Source organism: Talpa europaea (assembly GCF_964194135.1).
Source record: "Talpa europaea genome assembly, chromosome: 2".
NCBI classification, from domain to species: Eukaryota; Metazoa; Chordata; class Mammalia; order Eulipotyphla; family Talpidae; genus Talpa; species Talpa europaea.
In genome coordinates this window covers 66766622-66781998 of record NC_140068.1, presented here as the reverse complement: position 1 = coordinate 66781998, position 15377 = coordinate 66766622, and the positions used below count along the sequence as shown (strand labels likewise).

General features: G+C 36.4%; 1 protein-coding gene across 2 annotated transcripts in view; it reads right to left on the bottom strand.

Moving 5' to 3' along the window:
• Positions 1-15377, bottom strand: part of FILIP1 (filamin A interacting protein 1) — a gene marked incomplete at both ends in the record, with an annotated part of 210061 nt that overhangs the window by 12653 nt on the left and 182031 nt on the right. For both annotated transcript variants that reach the window (XM_084227829.1, XM_084227830.1), the window contains one exon: positions 2403-5208. In XM_084227829.1, coding sequence (XP_084083955.1) covers positions 2403-5208 — 2806 coding nt within the window. The remainder of the gene's footprint in view (positions 1-2402; positions 5209-15377) is intronic.

The window sequence follows — 15377 nt, the reverse complement described above, 5'->3', positions numbered from 1 at the left end:
TTCTCTGCTCTCTTTTTTTTTTTTTCAATTGAGAATGATTTATTTCACACTCAGCCTACAAAATAGCCCCATCATTTAATCTTTTGATTTTTCAGTGACTACAGACAGTGGGCAGTTCATCCACCCTTTAATTCCTCATGTTCATCCTGAGAATTACCTATGTGTTGGAGAGTCCCATTCTTAAGCCTTCAGTGCTTTTCTGAAATACAGATTTGTGTTTCCAGCTGCTTGCGAGACATATTAAGTGTGCTCTAGGTATCTAAAATATAAAATGCTGCCAAAATTACTTATCTTCTCTCCCAAACTGTAGTTGCCTGTTTCTCTTTCCATGCACCCGGACAGCCAAGTCAAAAACCTCAGAGCTATCCTCTGAACTCAATTTTTTCATTAAATCTTTAATTCTATCTTCAGTATGTCTCTGTCCTCATTTTCACTACCATAGTTTAAGCCTACACTGCCTTTCACTTAGAGTATCCTTTTCCTCAGCCTGTCTCCTGTCACATAGCCTTTAAACTGTTTCATAGACATGTCTTTCTAAAACACATATAATGTAGCTTTTCTGTCATCATTTCCCTTTTAATGGTTCTCTCTGCCTATTCTATGAGATTAAATGTCAATTTCAGAAGACAAAAGCCTCTCTTCAACATCTGACCTCAATTTGCCTTTCCTTTTTCTGCTTTTGCATTCTGTCTCCATGCCCACCTGCCCCAGCACAATGGAACTGGTCACCATCCCCAAACATGCAAGAACCTTCACATGGTCAGACCTTTGCATGTGCTATTCTCTCATATGCCTTCTTTTTCCATTTTGAAGATCTCCCTCCATCTGTGAAAACATCCTACTCAGTGAAGCTTTCTCTGGTGGTTCCTTTTATATACCTATATCTTAGAAACACTAGGTGGGTTCTAATCCCGCCTCTCCCAGAAAGCTGAGAATTTCTAAAGGTCCTCTTCACACAAGGCAGCACCGAACCTGGTGCCTAAAATGTAGCTGACAATAAATATTGAATGAATAAATGCACAGATGAACTAGCCTCACTATTTAGTTTCTAAGATGGGTATCCCAAGCTTCCGGTTGTCCTTAATTTTATGGGATCTTATGTAACTGAAGTTACATAACTGTAAATGGCCTTAGACATCTTAGACAGTTATTTTGAAATCCTATTTCTGTATGGACAACAACATTGTTGCCATAGAAAGTTAAAGCTATCTTGATCTGACCCTTAACAGGGAGTAAAACGTTCCGTAGAAAATTTGCTCTAAGTTCCACCAATTTTCACCTCCTTGTTTTTTTTGTTTTTTTTTTTTATAAAATTCAGCAGAAAGAAACAAGGCCTTGTACCACCAAGCTATGCTCTGTGTGGCCTAAAAAGCAATATTGAAGCAACTGAAAAGGGTGAGCAATCCTGAATGCTATTTGGCTCCTGCAAAGCCAACAATTAAAAGCTTTACTGGCAAAGCAATTAGCAATTCACACTTTCAAGTCTGCCATGAGTCTATGATCGTGCACAGAGAAATCAAAGTAAATTATATTGAAGATATGGGAAAATAAGCCACAGTTTCTATACGTAAACAATAAGCTTCTAGTCTAGCTTAAGTGTTTCCAATATATATGCTATAGAGTTGTTCAGAGTTTAGAAATCATAAATTTTAGTATATTAATTTAAATTAATATCTATTATTTAAATAGTACATGCTTTTTAATAATTTCATTTACTAATTTTATCCCAATAAATGAAGATACTCCCTGGAAGTATTTTGAAAAATAGAATTTACTTTCAAATTCCTGGGTCTATGCTTTGGGCATGGATTTTTTATGATCATTCATTTAGCCTCTGACTGGCTATTAAGTAAATATTTAACAAGTACCTGCTGTCTGCAAGATACTATTAATAAAATGCAGCATTTATACATGTAAACTCATTTCTTCTTTACTTTTAAAAATATTTCTGATAATAAAATCTTTGAATTTTATATTTAGAATAAGTGTGACTATGATCATACATAATTACAGATTGAATATTTTAGGTCAAAGACATAAAATGCATGAATCTATACATTGACTATCTCCTGCAATGCCTACTTTAAAAATTATTTTAAACTAAGAATCAAAATTTAAATTTTATTATTTATTACTATATGTTGACATTACAAAGAGGCCATCTTTGCAAGTAATGGGAGGGGTCACCAGAATTTACATGAAAAAAATTTTTCCCTCAAATTTACCTTTATTTAGCAAAATGTTATGCTACTTTTTATTTTCATTTGTTGGTATAGACAGTCCTCTAAGAAACATCTGTTGTGGGTTCATGAGCTTTTGTCTTATTTGCGGCTTAAGTGGATTCTAACTGCCCACTTTTCCCTCCTTCACTCAGTCTGCACTTTGAAACCTCTGCCACTCACCAATGACTGGGTTCCTCTGGAAGATGAGGTTGTAACTGGTGTTATGGTGATAGTACTCGTCACTTTGCTCGCACCAGGTCGAGAGGAGAGATGGTTCCTGGGAGAGCGAAGGACAGTGCCAGTGGAAACCTCCTTTTCAGCTGTCATGTTGACAGGTCGGACAGTAATAACAGGATTACTTCCTTCAGCTGAAGTCCCAGGGGATCGTTTAAATTGAGAACCTAGGTGAATATGAATTTTATTGTCTTCCGTGGTAATGATATTGGCATTGGAGTTGTATTTCCGTACTGGAGTTGGAACAGTCTGTTTTTCTGGGGTGACTTTGAAGACAGTCCTTCCCATGGGCATTTCCTGGGATTCGGGAGAGACTGCAATCTCAGCTGGCGCTGCTGATGTAGACACGGTCATTATCTGAATGGGGGATGTGGGCCTGTCGGCAAACATACCTCTTCCACTTTCTGGGGTCTTCTCTCTGGAAAAAGTAGTGATCGTGACTGGGGACATGGCTCGTTCTGTGCCAAGAGTACTATCTCCACTTTTTTGTTTTTGAGACATAACATTTGGTGATGGAATAATAGTTATCCTTGGTTTCTGATTCCCTAGGGTAGGAATGACAGTGGTACTGGAAAAGAATTCTTCAGATGTCGGGCTTGTTATCTCCAACGTGGCAGTACTGTTTTCATGGTCTGGTGTCACTCGAATATGCAGGGGCTGGCCCTGCTTTGGAGAAAGGACCAGCTCTCCTGGGTGCCCTGGGCTAGAATTTGTTCGAGGTCCTTTATCTTGAGTGATTGGGGGCCCATTTTCCCTTTTTCTCATCCATGGAATCCAAGACTTTCTCATGGTGAGCTCATTTGCTGCTGGGGGATATCTGTCTAGAACAGAGGATCGTTCCATAGGTTTCTTCAGTCCCACCTGTCGAAGATTACTCATGATATGATTTTCTTCTTGAAAGGATTTCCGTATAAATACTGCTGGTGTTTCTTCCTCTGCTGCCTCATGGCTGACTACATCAGTCTGTACTCCAGTCGATGTCACAGGAATATCCACCATTCTTCTTCCATTCACACTGGGTCTAAGAGCTCTGCTATAACGCTTAGAAAGTTCCAACTCTTTGGTCAGATTGAGGACCTCCTGCCCCATGTTTTTGTTCTTATTTTCTTCTTCCATAAATCTTTGCTGAAGAACAGAATAATCCACTTGGAGCTGAGACAGCTGATCTTCTTTGTTCATTAGTTCATGAATCTTCTCTTTAAGAGCTTGTACTTCAGCCTTTAAGTCTCGACTCTTAGCTTCTTCTAGCCGAAATCTGTGTCTTAGCTCAGCTTCCTGGCTCACAGCCTCACCTTTCTCAATCGCCTTATTCTTGGCGATCTGGTGCTTTATCTCCTCCAGTTGTTGAGATAGGAAGTTAGCCTTATCCTGCTCAGTTCTAAATTTCTGCTCCAGCTGGTCATACTCATCCTCTGTCTTCATCAAATCCCCTTCAACCACCTCCAATTGTTGGAGACGTTTCTTTAGTCTCTCAATTTCAAGTGTTAGTTCCTTAATCTTGTTATCTTCTGGGCAGGTGAGCTCAGATCCTTTTCGAGATCTTCCTCTTGTTATTTCTCTTTCTACTTCCTCTATCCCATCAAGTCTCTTTTTTAATAGGCTAACACTGCAGCTTAATTCAGAGGACTTTTCTTCTTCACTTTTCAATTTGCCTATTAACTCATCTCTCTCTTTTGTCAAAGTGTATACCCTCTCCTCCATTTCAGATTTCAGTTTTAAAAGCTTCTTACTTTCTTCAATTAGTTTTTCAGTTACATCCATAACCTTTCCTTGTTCCACCTTAAAATTTTTATTGAGTCCATCCACTTTTCTCTCTTCTTGCTTTATTTTTTCCATCATATTTTTTCTTTCATCAACCAGCATTACAGTAAATGACTTTAACTTTGTAAGATCATCTTTTAGGCTTAACTCAGCCTTTTCCAGTCTGCTTTCAGAACATTCCAGCTCTTTAACTCGACTCTTGACTACTTCCAACTCATTCAGCAGGTCTTTCGTTAAGTTTTTTTCCTTCTCCAGATTTAAATGTAGCTGGGTACATTCAGATTTACTCTTGCTGAATGCTTCTTCTAATTTCTCTAGTTCAGACATTCTCTTTTGTAACTTCTCAACTTCAAGTTTGAGCTCCCGACTATGGTGTTCTTCTTCCTGCAGCTTCTTCCTCAGTTCTCTGCACTGGGATTCAGTCTTGGTGATCTCCTCATCTTTACCCTCCATTTCAAGCACACGCTTCCGGAGGTTTTCCACTTCGGCCATGAGGCTGGAATTGCCACATTCTCCTTTGGCAATTTTATCTCTTAATTCCTGAAGTTCCTCCTCTGCTTTTTGAAGATTCCTGTTGGTCTCTTCTAGCTCCTCAATTCTCTGAGTTAAGCCAACCAGCTTGAGTCTCAGCTGCCTGTTATGAGACTCTTGATTAGCCAGCTTAGCATTCATCTCTTCATGCTCTTGAGAAAACCTTGAAGCCTTGTGTTCAAAATCCACTTCTAACTTGAGCAGCTTCTGCCTGTCTTCTTTAGATTTGGAGGTAATGGCTTTCAGTTTTTCTTCTTCCTCCCTTAGTTTCTGAGTAAGATCCTGTACTTTCTGACTTTGCAGGCCAAGTTGCTCAATATGCATTTGCCTTTCATCCACCAGCATGAGTGCAAAGGACTTGAGTTTCACAAGCTCATCTCTCAGTTTATTGAGCCGCTTAGCATTTTCTTTTTCTTTGCGGGCTTGGTAAGCCTTTTCTTGCTCAAGGAGCTTTTTCAATCTAGGAGAAAAGAGATACCAAAATACTGTACTTTATTGTATATATTTTTTGTTATATATTTTTATGTATGCATTATCATAAATATCAAAAGATTAAGCAGGCTTTGATAGTAAATAAAAATGAAATGCTACTATAACAAATCCCTTATCAATTGCTCTGATATATAGGTTTAACAAATGCCATTAGCAAAACTAATCAGAAGTCAGGATGTTGATTTGGCTTAGAGAGCGGTAGTGACCAGAAAGGGGGGGTGAAGAGGACTTTCGAGGTAATAGTTGAGGAAAATAAGACAGGGCACCAGTTGCAGGTCACACAGTCAGTAAGTCGCAGACAGTAGGATCCAGAATCCTTGCTCTTCATCCTGCATCATATGACTTCATGCAAGAAATTTACTTTAAGAGAAGGTCTAACAGGGAAACTTTGGGTTTTTATATTTTGATACACTACCACCCGATAGGGAAAAGGCAAGACAAGCTTCCTGGTAGAAAACTGATCTATATAAACTGATTTTAGTTAATACCAGAGCCAGCACAGGCTTTTTGTGTAAGTTTTCTGATTTAAACGATTTTTAAATAGAGAACTAGGTAGAGAGGAATTTTGAATTATTACTAATTAAAAAAATGTGATAGCCATGGGAATTACTAAGTTTCAGATGTATGAAATGCATTTTCTCTAAGGGATTTAAGTATAGCTTTAAAAACTATAAATATGACAGTAACTATCATTCTTTTATTAATTAGTTGCTGATGCCAATTTTTGATATTTTTCAAATACCCATAAAAACAGAGTAATAATTATACTAACCATATCTAGTATAGAAATACATTTAGTAATTTATGCTTATAAAACAAGTAAATTGTAAACAGCCACTAATGTGTATTTAAGTACATTTTTTCCTCCAATATGTTCTATGCCTTAATTATTTTGAATGATTTATTCATACTTATGACTAGATTAGCTGTTAGCAAAGTAAATAGAAGTCTCACACTGCATTGTGCAAAAAATGATTAGACATACACATAAAGGCTATTTATAGTCAAATTCCATGTCAGATAATTATTATAGAAATGACTCTGATGATGTCATTAAGATGATTTAATATAAATTTTTAATGAAACATATGCTTATGTCTAAGCATCTGTTAATTAAATGTATAACTTCCAAAACCCATTATGTCTTAATTCCTAAAATGGGAGAAAAATGTTCTCAAATTCTACAGACTTAAGGAGGTCGCTAAGTATGGTTCTTACATGCCTAAAAGGGCATTTAATGACTGTCTTCCTTTTTTCACTTGAACCAAAACAACTGAAAAAAGGTCACAAAATCATAGAGCAGGAGATAATTTATGGGATATTTTCAAATTCTTTGACCTTCATTAGACTGTCAGAGATGAATTCACTGAAAATATCACTGCTTTCAACTTTAAGCTTAAAATATTAAAACATCTAATCTTATTTGCTTAAATATCTTATGTTGCTAATGCTATTGGAGGAGGTGGGTTGATTTAGCTAAAGCATAAATATTGGGTCAGAGATAACCAAATCCGAATTCTGACTCTGCCATTTTCTAAATGTATAACTTCTGGCCCAGTCACTTAAACTCTCTCACCCTGTTTTCTTAACTTCAAAGGAAGAAGTGAGGGATACCTATATCTTCACATGGCATTGTCCTGAAGATTGAGCTCATAGAAATAAAGTGACTGACACAAACATCCAACGCAAAGCAAAATAAATATAAGAACTAGAGAGTATGCTGTTCTCTCCATTTGAAGTTTGTAGGATGCATTTGTGTTTAATATATAAATATTTATATGTCATTATCTTGTCTTTGATGGTAAGACCTGGGCATTAGTACTTCCGCCAGAGGAAAGGAAACCCTATGAGCTAGACCACGAATGACAGGAATTGGGTTTCCAGGAAACACATTTTTCAGGTCCTCCTTGCAGTGATTATTTCTCTTTTTCTAGTCCCATTTGTTCCCTTTCTTCCCTTTTCTATCACATTCTGAACCCTTCCTATCTCTTAAAGTGGCCCATTCTCTCTTGGGCCTCCCCAGTGGCACAGCGGTTGAGCGCTGGGCTGCGAAGCTGCCTGCAGCCTCTGCAGCGTGGGTTTGATCCCCAGTCCCCTGTGAGGGTCCCACATGGCGCGCAGACCTCTCCTGCCACCCACTGCTCCCCTCAGCAGTGTATTTCCTTGGTCTGCCTGTTCTGCTCCCCCTGCTCTGGCTCTCACCCTCCCGTGCTTCTGACTGTACCCAGTGCTTGTATAATAAATAAATAAATCTTTTTTTTTTTTAAAGTGGCCCATTCTCTGTGTACTCCCCAAATCCAGTTGGTGTATCTACAGCTAGATCCAGGACTACAATGAAGTTTCAAGGCTCAGTTGAGACAGCCAGTAGCCATGTGCAAAAATATCTGCATTTAAATTTCTACAGGCAAGACTTTGGGGATGGGAAGAATGAAATGAATGGTGAAGATTTTGCAAAAAGTAACTGGCAGAGGCTTGTGACTGCTCACTAGGAAGATGTGAAAGAAAGAGCAGCACACACCTGGGGTTTCATGGGACAAAAAGTGACAGACATCCCAAAAGGAAGGAAAGTTTGGGCTATCTTTAGGCTATTTTGTCAGCACACACATAAAAACACAGAGCTAAAATCCTATAAGATTTTTTAATGTCTCTTTCATTTGTCTTGTTTACTTTTTTGGTTTATTTTCTTCCTTTTTAAAAAAGTTCTAAGCTCTGCTACAGAGAAACAAGAAAAAAGTTTGTTTTTTTTTTTTTCCACATTTAGACCTGAACTTGAGTGTTGGATAAGCACACATCTGGGGCTTCGTGAGACAAACAATTACTTATTGTCAATTTAGCATTCTACTTTCAGATGTCTTTTTTCTTTCTCTATACCTAGAAATTTTAATCTTTATATTAAACATAAATTTCAGAAGTATTATATAACTTCACAAAATGTAGTGGCTATAACATTATGTTTCTTTTTCAAACAAATTTTTAATAGTTACAATTTAATTTTGTGCTTTAAACAGTCAATTGGCTCAACAATTGTTAGGCACTTTTTCCATGTAATTAAGCTATTTAAGGAGCAGAATAAGAGGGCTGTGGCACTCTTGTGCCAACTGGTCTCACTACCTCCTCACCTTTCTCTCTGCCCATCCTGCCATTCTTCAGCCATCTCTGGGTCTAAATATATACTAGCATTAACAGGAAACAGCCCAGGCCAAGAGTATGAAGATGAATTAGGGCCCTAATTATTATCAACAGTTACAGGCAGAGCTTTGTGTATACTGAAATCAAATTTATTTTTAGCTAGTTATTCATTTTCTGAAAGCATTTTATCTTATTTAGAGAACAAAAGGAAGACAATTAAGTGATTTAGTAGATTTTCCAGAATTCTCTTGCCTTTCTTAATAACTATTCTTAAATGTATTACTCATTTCTCTTCTCATACTGAGTAAAACCTCAGTCATTAATAAAAAACATGTCAATGTACAGAACTCTCTAAAAACTCTTAAGAGCTCCCTCCTGCTGACATCAATCCATTCAGTAGCATGGAATAAAACTATATTTTTTTAGCTTGCATATTTTTTCATTTGTTATAACAATGTTCAGAAATTCAATTATTTTCAATTATTAGACTTTAAAAGTGTATGGCCCGATGCTCAAGATGCTTGTGGTATATATATTTGTCAATATTGTATAATAAAAATTGGTGAGTTTTGTTGAATGTAAATTATCTCAATAACAAATATAGTGGGAAGGAAATAATATAAAAAGACTAGGAGAGTGCTGGAAGATATCACACAGAAAGAGAAAAAAGTTGTAAACATGTATTATAAGAGCATGACTTAAAATGTGATAGGAAATATACAACATATTATTAATCTTAAGGCTGAAAGAAGTGAAAGTTCAGGTGGGAAAGGCAAAGAGAATATGGATAATAATTTCGGGTGCAATTGGAAATGCTAAAAAGAAAAAAAATTTCTGGGAAAGTAATGGTCAGGTACTAGAAAACCACTAACCCTGATTTTACTTCAAGCTGCTCTTAAAAGCTGACCACAAACTCCAGTTTTCACTGATACCTAATTTTAAAAAATAAAGTATAGAAAATTTTTGACAATAAAATTAATCTTATTTACCTCTGTATTAATCTTATTTCCTCTGTACTTCCGCCAGAGGAAAGAAGGTTTTCTGATCTGAAGAATAGTAGAAGGAAACCCTGTGACTACCTATTACATCTAGGCCGTGTGTGAAGTATTTTATTATTTAATTTCATTTGCACAACAACCCTTTGAGCAAACCATCACTTTTATAAATAAAGGAAATTATTTTACTTAATCAAGGGAATGAGATTAAAAAGGGGTACTTTTGGATTTTGAACCAAATCTGTTTGACCACAATGTGCTTTTAATAATAATGCTACTCCTCAAATAGATATTACTTGAACATCACAAATTTGCAAAATTTTGTTTCTTAGATTAATTTCATCTTGCTTGGTCAGGTCTATCACTTTTGGAATTGTCAAGATCTCTTTGAATTCTTTTGTGACCCAATATATCAGGTTATGCCTAGTGTTATGTCAATGGCAAAATGACCCCAATTATTAATAACAGGTCAGGTCAGTGCACAGAGCTCTTGAAATACTCTCAGGAACTCCCTCTCACTGACATCAAATCATTCAGTAGCATTGACATTGTCATTCAATTAGTTAAGAGCCATGAGGCTCTTAGTCCTTATCTCTACTATCCTCCCAATCCTCCCTTATAAACCTGTCCCAACTGACATCTCCCTCATGTAAGTCAGCTACACCAAATTCTTCCAGAAACTTAAAATCCAGAGTTACCTTTGAGTCCTTTCTTTTACTTTCCCATATTCATTTCTTCAGTAAACCTTGTCAACTCTATCTTCAAAATATACCCAGAATCTAATTGTTTCTCACCTCCATTGCTATCATCTTGGCTGAAACTGCTATCATCTCTTATTTGGAATATTGCAGTAGACACCTAAACTCACTCCCAGCTTCCACTCTTGCTCATTCTCAATTTTTTCTCTGTCAGGAAGCCAGAATAATCCTAAATAAGGGGTAAATCATATTATGTTTTAACTCCCCTAGGCTAAAAATTAGGAATAAATGGAATTGAACTCTAACCACCTTTGTTCTCTCTTCCCCCTACCCTTGCCTCACGGTTAACTGTTAACTGGCTCCAAATGCATTCCTGAACTTTGTAAAATTGATTGTTACATCCTTAATAACATTCTCTGTGCCCCTTTGAAGTTGATAGTGGCATCCAAAACAAACATCTGCTGACTGCTGAAATAACATTCTGCAGGGAGAGTCAGGCAACTTGACTCATGTGGGCTAGAATGCCCAGCACCTCCTTAGACCTGGAAATGTGAAGCCCCACATTTCCCTCACATTCCTCTCCCCTACCATTCTGGAAGCTAACTTCATTAGGGTGCTAACTAGTCCACAAATTCCCTTGGTGGCCATCTTGTACAGATGTTTCTCACGATTCAGAGTTTGGCTTTCTGGGTGTGAGCAAAAAACCTTGTTTAGTTGTTTACAATGTCACTCTTCTGCCCCAAGCCCTTCAATAGTTTCCCATTTGACTGAATGAAGTCAAGTCGTCACAAAGGCTTTTTATTATACCCTCCTTTACCCTTACCTTTCTGATTTCATCTCTTAAAATTCCTTCTCTCATCTATCCGATTATCTAAATGATTGCTCCCTCATTTCCTTCAGATTTTGTACAAAGATAACCTTTGTTAGGGAGCCCATTCTTAGTCCACCCTCTTTTGTGCATTTCCTGGTAGAACTTCCTACTTCCGTTTCCTGCTTCATTTTTCTCCATAGCACTTTTCACTGAGACACTATACACTTCATGTCTTCTTTTTTAAAATGGCAGTCTCTCCTCTATAAAATGTAAATACCTTGAAAGGAGGATTTTTGTGTATTTTATTCACCACTGTGGTCTCAGCACCCAAAACATATTTGTTGAAGAATATCACAAAGACCTTTTCAAAAGTTCTTGCTTAATTTCAAATATACTTAGCAAACTTTTCTAACTTCTTTGGGCTCAGCTTTCTCATTTATAAAATGGAGAAAATTAAAATACCTTTTTCATGGGACTGCTGTGACGATTAATAAAATGATGTATATAAAGTGCTAAGATAGTAACTATCCCATAGAATGAACTCAGTTCATGTCTGGAATTTACATTGGTCAGTAGCACCAAACAGGGCACCTCTTTTTGTTCACTCATTTATCATTAAATATTTATTATATGCTGGAAACTCTACAAAGCCTATGAAGAAAAAAGCCCAGTTTTTACCCCAAGGCATAGCTTTACCAGGTAAAGGGAGTCAGGGACACTTCCAAGAATTGGCTCATGATCTAAATTAAGTAGGGACTTGGTAAGTGAAGAAGATAAAGAAAGGGTCCTCTAGACCAGGGTTAGCAAACTATCATCTGTGGGCCAAATCTAGACTAAGGCTGTTTTAGTAAGGCTCCTGACCTAAGAATTGTTCTTAACTTTTTTTAAGGGTTATAAAACATAATGAAAAAGAATGCACAGCAGACACTGTATGTGTTCTACAAAGCATAAAATAGGAATTTAATGGAAACAGTATGTAAAAGCACAAAGTTGGGAAATAGGAATTACTTTTCAAAGCATAGCAGGTAGCTCAACTAAAATGAAGGGCATCTGTGGGGACAATAAATGGGAGGCCTGAGGAGGATGAAGCTAGAAAGGAAGGGTAAGTCAAACAATGAACCCCATGGACTAGGGATGAATCTGAATTTTGGACTCAGAATATGAGTGAATTCAACAGTTATATGCGAATGGAGGAATATGGCTAAGAAACAGGAGATCAGTTAGGAAACTAATAAAACAAGAAGTAAGAAATGTAATAGTATCTAAACTAAGATTGAAAAAGAAGAATAAGGAGGGGAAGAATATTTTAATTGGAAGACATGGTGCATATGGTGATTTTTAGGAGATGGAAAACATAGGGGGAGGATGAAAAAGGAGAAATTTGGACTGACTTTCTAGCTTCTGGAAGTAATATTAGTTTGATTTTGGCGCTCATCACATATAGGAAAATATAAAAGTAGAAAGAGCTTTAGAGGAAAAGTCATGAAGTTCCAAAAAGGCACATTGACTTTGACGTTCTAAGAACTTGCAAGTGAAATGTTTAATAGAAAGTAGGCCTGGAGTTCAGGATATAATGACTGGAAGTCTGCAATTTCTGTACAATCTAAAGCCTAACAAAGGATGAGATAAGTAGGAGGTATGTGGAAATAAGAGAGAAAAAGAAGTAAGGACAGTAAAAAGACACTAGAGAAATAAATTAAAGGAAATTAAGAGAGCTTGAGCAGGGGTAGTCAGACAGACAGAGAGCAATCCAGACAATAGTGGATTTGCAGACACCCAGATGGCCAGGAGAAGCCTAGGGAAAAGGGAATATTCATAATGTCAGATCAAGTAAGAGAATAAGAAAATGTCCATTGTTTTCATTTAAATTTATAACTTAAAAAATATTTTTCACTATATATGTCAATGTAGATTTCATCAGTACTATATAGGAATAGTTTAAGCGTTGTTAGGAACAAAATACAGATTACAGGTTAAAGGTGAGCTGAAGAAAAACCAAAAGGAAAAAATAGAGACAAGTATCTGAAACTATTTGATCTCTTGAGTGTAAAATGAAGGCGAAACAAGAAGTGGACATAGGAAATACGGAAGGCAGAATCAACATTTTAACCTTTTAAAATAAATCTGTAATGGATAGGTATTAGCATAGTCCCACTTAACTTTATTAAAGTTCTTCAGTTTTCATTATAGAGATAGTACAGTTAATAGTGATACCACATTATTAGACAAGGAATTACCAAATACCACCATTTTACAATCCCCAATGAAATAATGGGTATAGGCAGTGCTCATCAATGTCTCCCAAAAGAGAGACCAATGGACATTGTATACATATGTACACACCTCCACCTATGAAATATTCCTACAAAAAAACAATTGAATGTGACTCAGATCAAGGTCCTATAAATAATTACTAGTTTACAGGAAAGATGGGGAGGGGAACATGATGTTATGATGATGCAATCAAAAAATTCCAAAATGTTGGGGAACTCTTTAGGGAGAAGAAAGCTCAACAACTTACTTTCTTTAATAAAGAAATTGCAAGAAGGAAAACAATGGGGGAGGGGAAGAATAGATAAAAGAAATTTAGGAAACATCCACAAATTATAATCTATTTGGATTATTATTCAATCTATTTTTGAAAATGAGACAATTGGAAAAATCATGTTGTTAAGGAATTATTAAATTTGAGTGTGCTAAAGGATTTTTGGCAATGTTTTTTAAATAATCCTTATCTTTTAGATATAAATATTGAAATATTTATGAATGAAATTATATGTCTGGAATTTACATTGAAATATCCCAGGGGGGTGGAGATAGATAATCATGAGTTGATTATGGGTAAAGATAAGTGATGGATGTACATGGGTTCATCGTACTGTTTTCTTATTTTTGCATATGTTTAAAATTTTCCATAATAAAATATTTTAACTCCCTTTTGTAATATTGTGTCCTTATATCCCCAAGTTGTATTTCCTTTGGTGTCTGTTTATATTTTTACTTTCTGCAGTGCCATGTGACAAACATATTTGCCTGTGATTGTAGTTAATTCTGTGATTGTAGTCCTTTCCATGTTTATAAAATTAAGTTTGGAGCCTCCCTCATGGCCTAAGTGTTAAGTCTCAGCACTGTCACCATTATGGCCTGAGTTCAATCCCGGCCACGGAGCTAACCCACATATGGCACAGAAGACTTCTCCTTTCTCTCCTGCTGCTCCCCTTAGCAGTGTATTTCAGTAAATCTGTCTATTCTGCTCCCCACTCTGTTTCTGGTGGGTTCTCTCAACCCCCACACCTCTGGCCTATACCCCAGTTCTTCTACTCAAAAGTTAAAAAAAAAAAAGTAAGTTTGTAGGGAATTTTATTTTTCTTCCTCATTGGGATCCAATACTTAGTCAAGTTTATGTTTCTAAGAATGTGAGGGCAATTTTTGGGGGGAATGGGGAAATAGTGGAAGTAAGAGATTTTTTGAAAACTTTATTCTTTAGCCTTCAGATAAACACCACATCACCCCCAGAATATTGTATTCCTAGAAAGTCAGTGCCACACCTGACTATATCCAGTCTCCCTTCTTCTCTTTGGAAAGTAAACCATGTAAGATTTTATAGGTCCTTTCCCCTGACTTTTTTGACATTCCTACTTCATCATCCATTTCTCCAAATTTATCAGCATCATCCCTGGCACAGCAATTCTCTCTTTACTTTCATTAGATGTTGTCACTTAGTTCATCGGGCCACATTTTTTAAACACTGACAACAACTTGAAGTCATTGTAGGTTTGTTTCTCAGCCAGACCATGCTAATTTCTCCCTCACTATTTCCCTTGCTTACACTACTTTATTCTTCAACTTTCTGTAAATGTATGCCTCTCTGTCTTTCAAGAAGGGAAAGTTAAAGCTAACAAAGGTTTGATAGTAATTAAAAATTAATGAACCTTCAAAGACTCAAGCATGCATCCAATTTAAAAACTTCAGTCACAATGCATTTTTTCTCAATTAGAACACAGACTAGAGCTAAGCAATTTGGTGACATAATAGGACATGGTTTTACTAAATGACTCAGTAAGAAGTGTTACTTTTTCATAAATCACTTCAGTTCTTCAAATGGTGGCTATTTTAACAATTACCCAGAATTAATCTAATATACTCAATACAGCACACAGGACTAGGATTGGGGGGTTGTGGATGAGGTTAGATTGCATAGCTGTAGATCCTGTCTTCATCTGAAAGTTTGATAATTTATGTTGTTTGTGGCTCTTTGCATTAATTTTGTGTTAACTAATATTTTTTAAAATAATGCATTAAAATAGTGTGTATCTTGATTATTGAGTTGTTTTTTTTTTTTTGCATCCCCTTAAATTTTGTGCCCAAGGTGAGAGCCTCATTTGCTTCACCCTAGTCCCAGCCCCAAGTACTAAATGCTAGATAATCATTTTTATATCTAAAGAAATTGTGCCTCCATAATAGTATACAAACTATTGGGCTTTGTCTTCATTTCTTGTTTCCT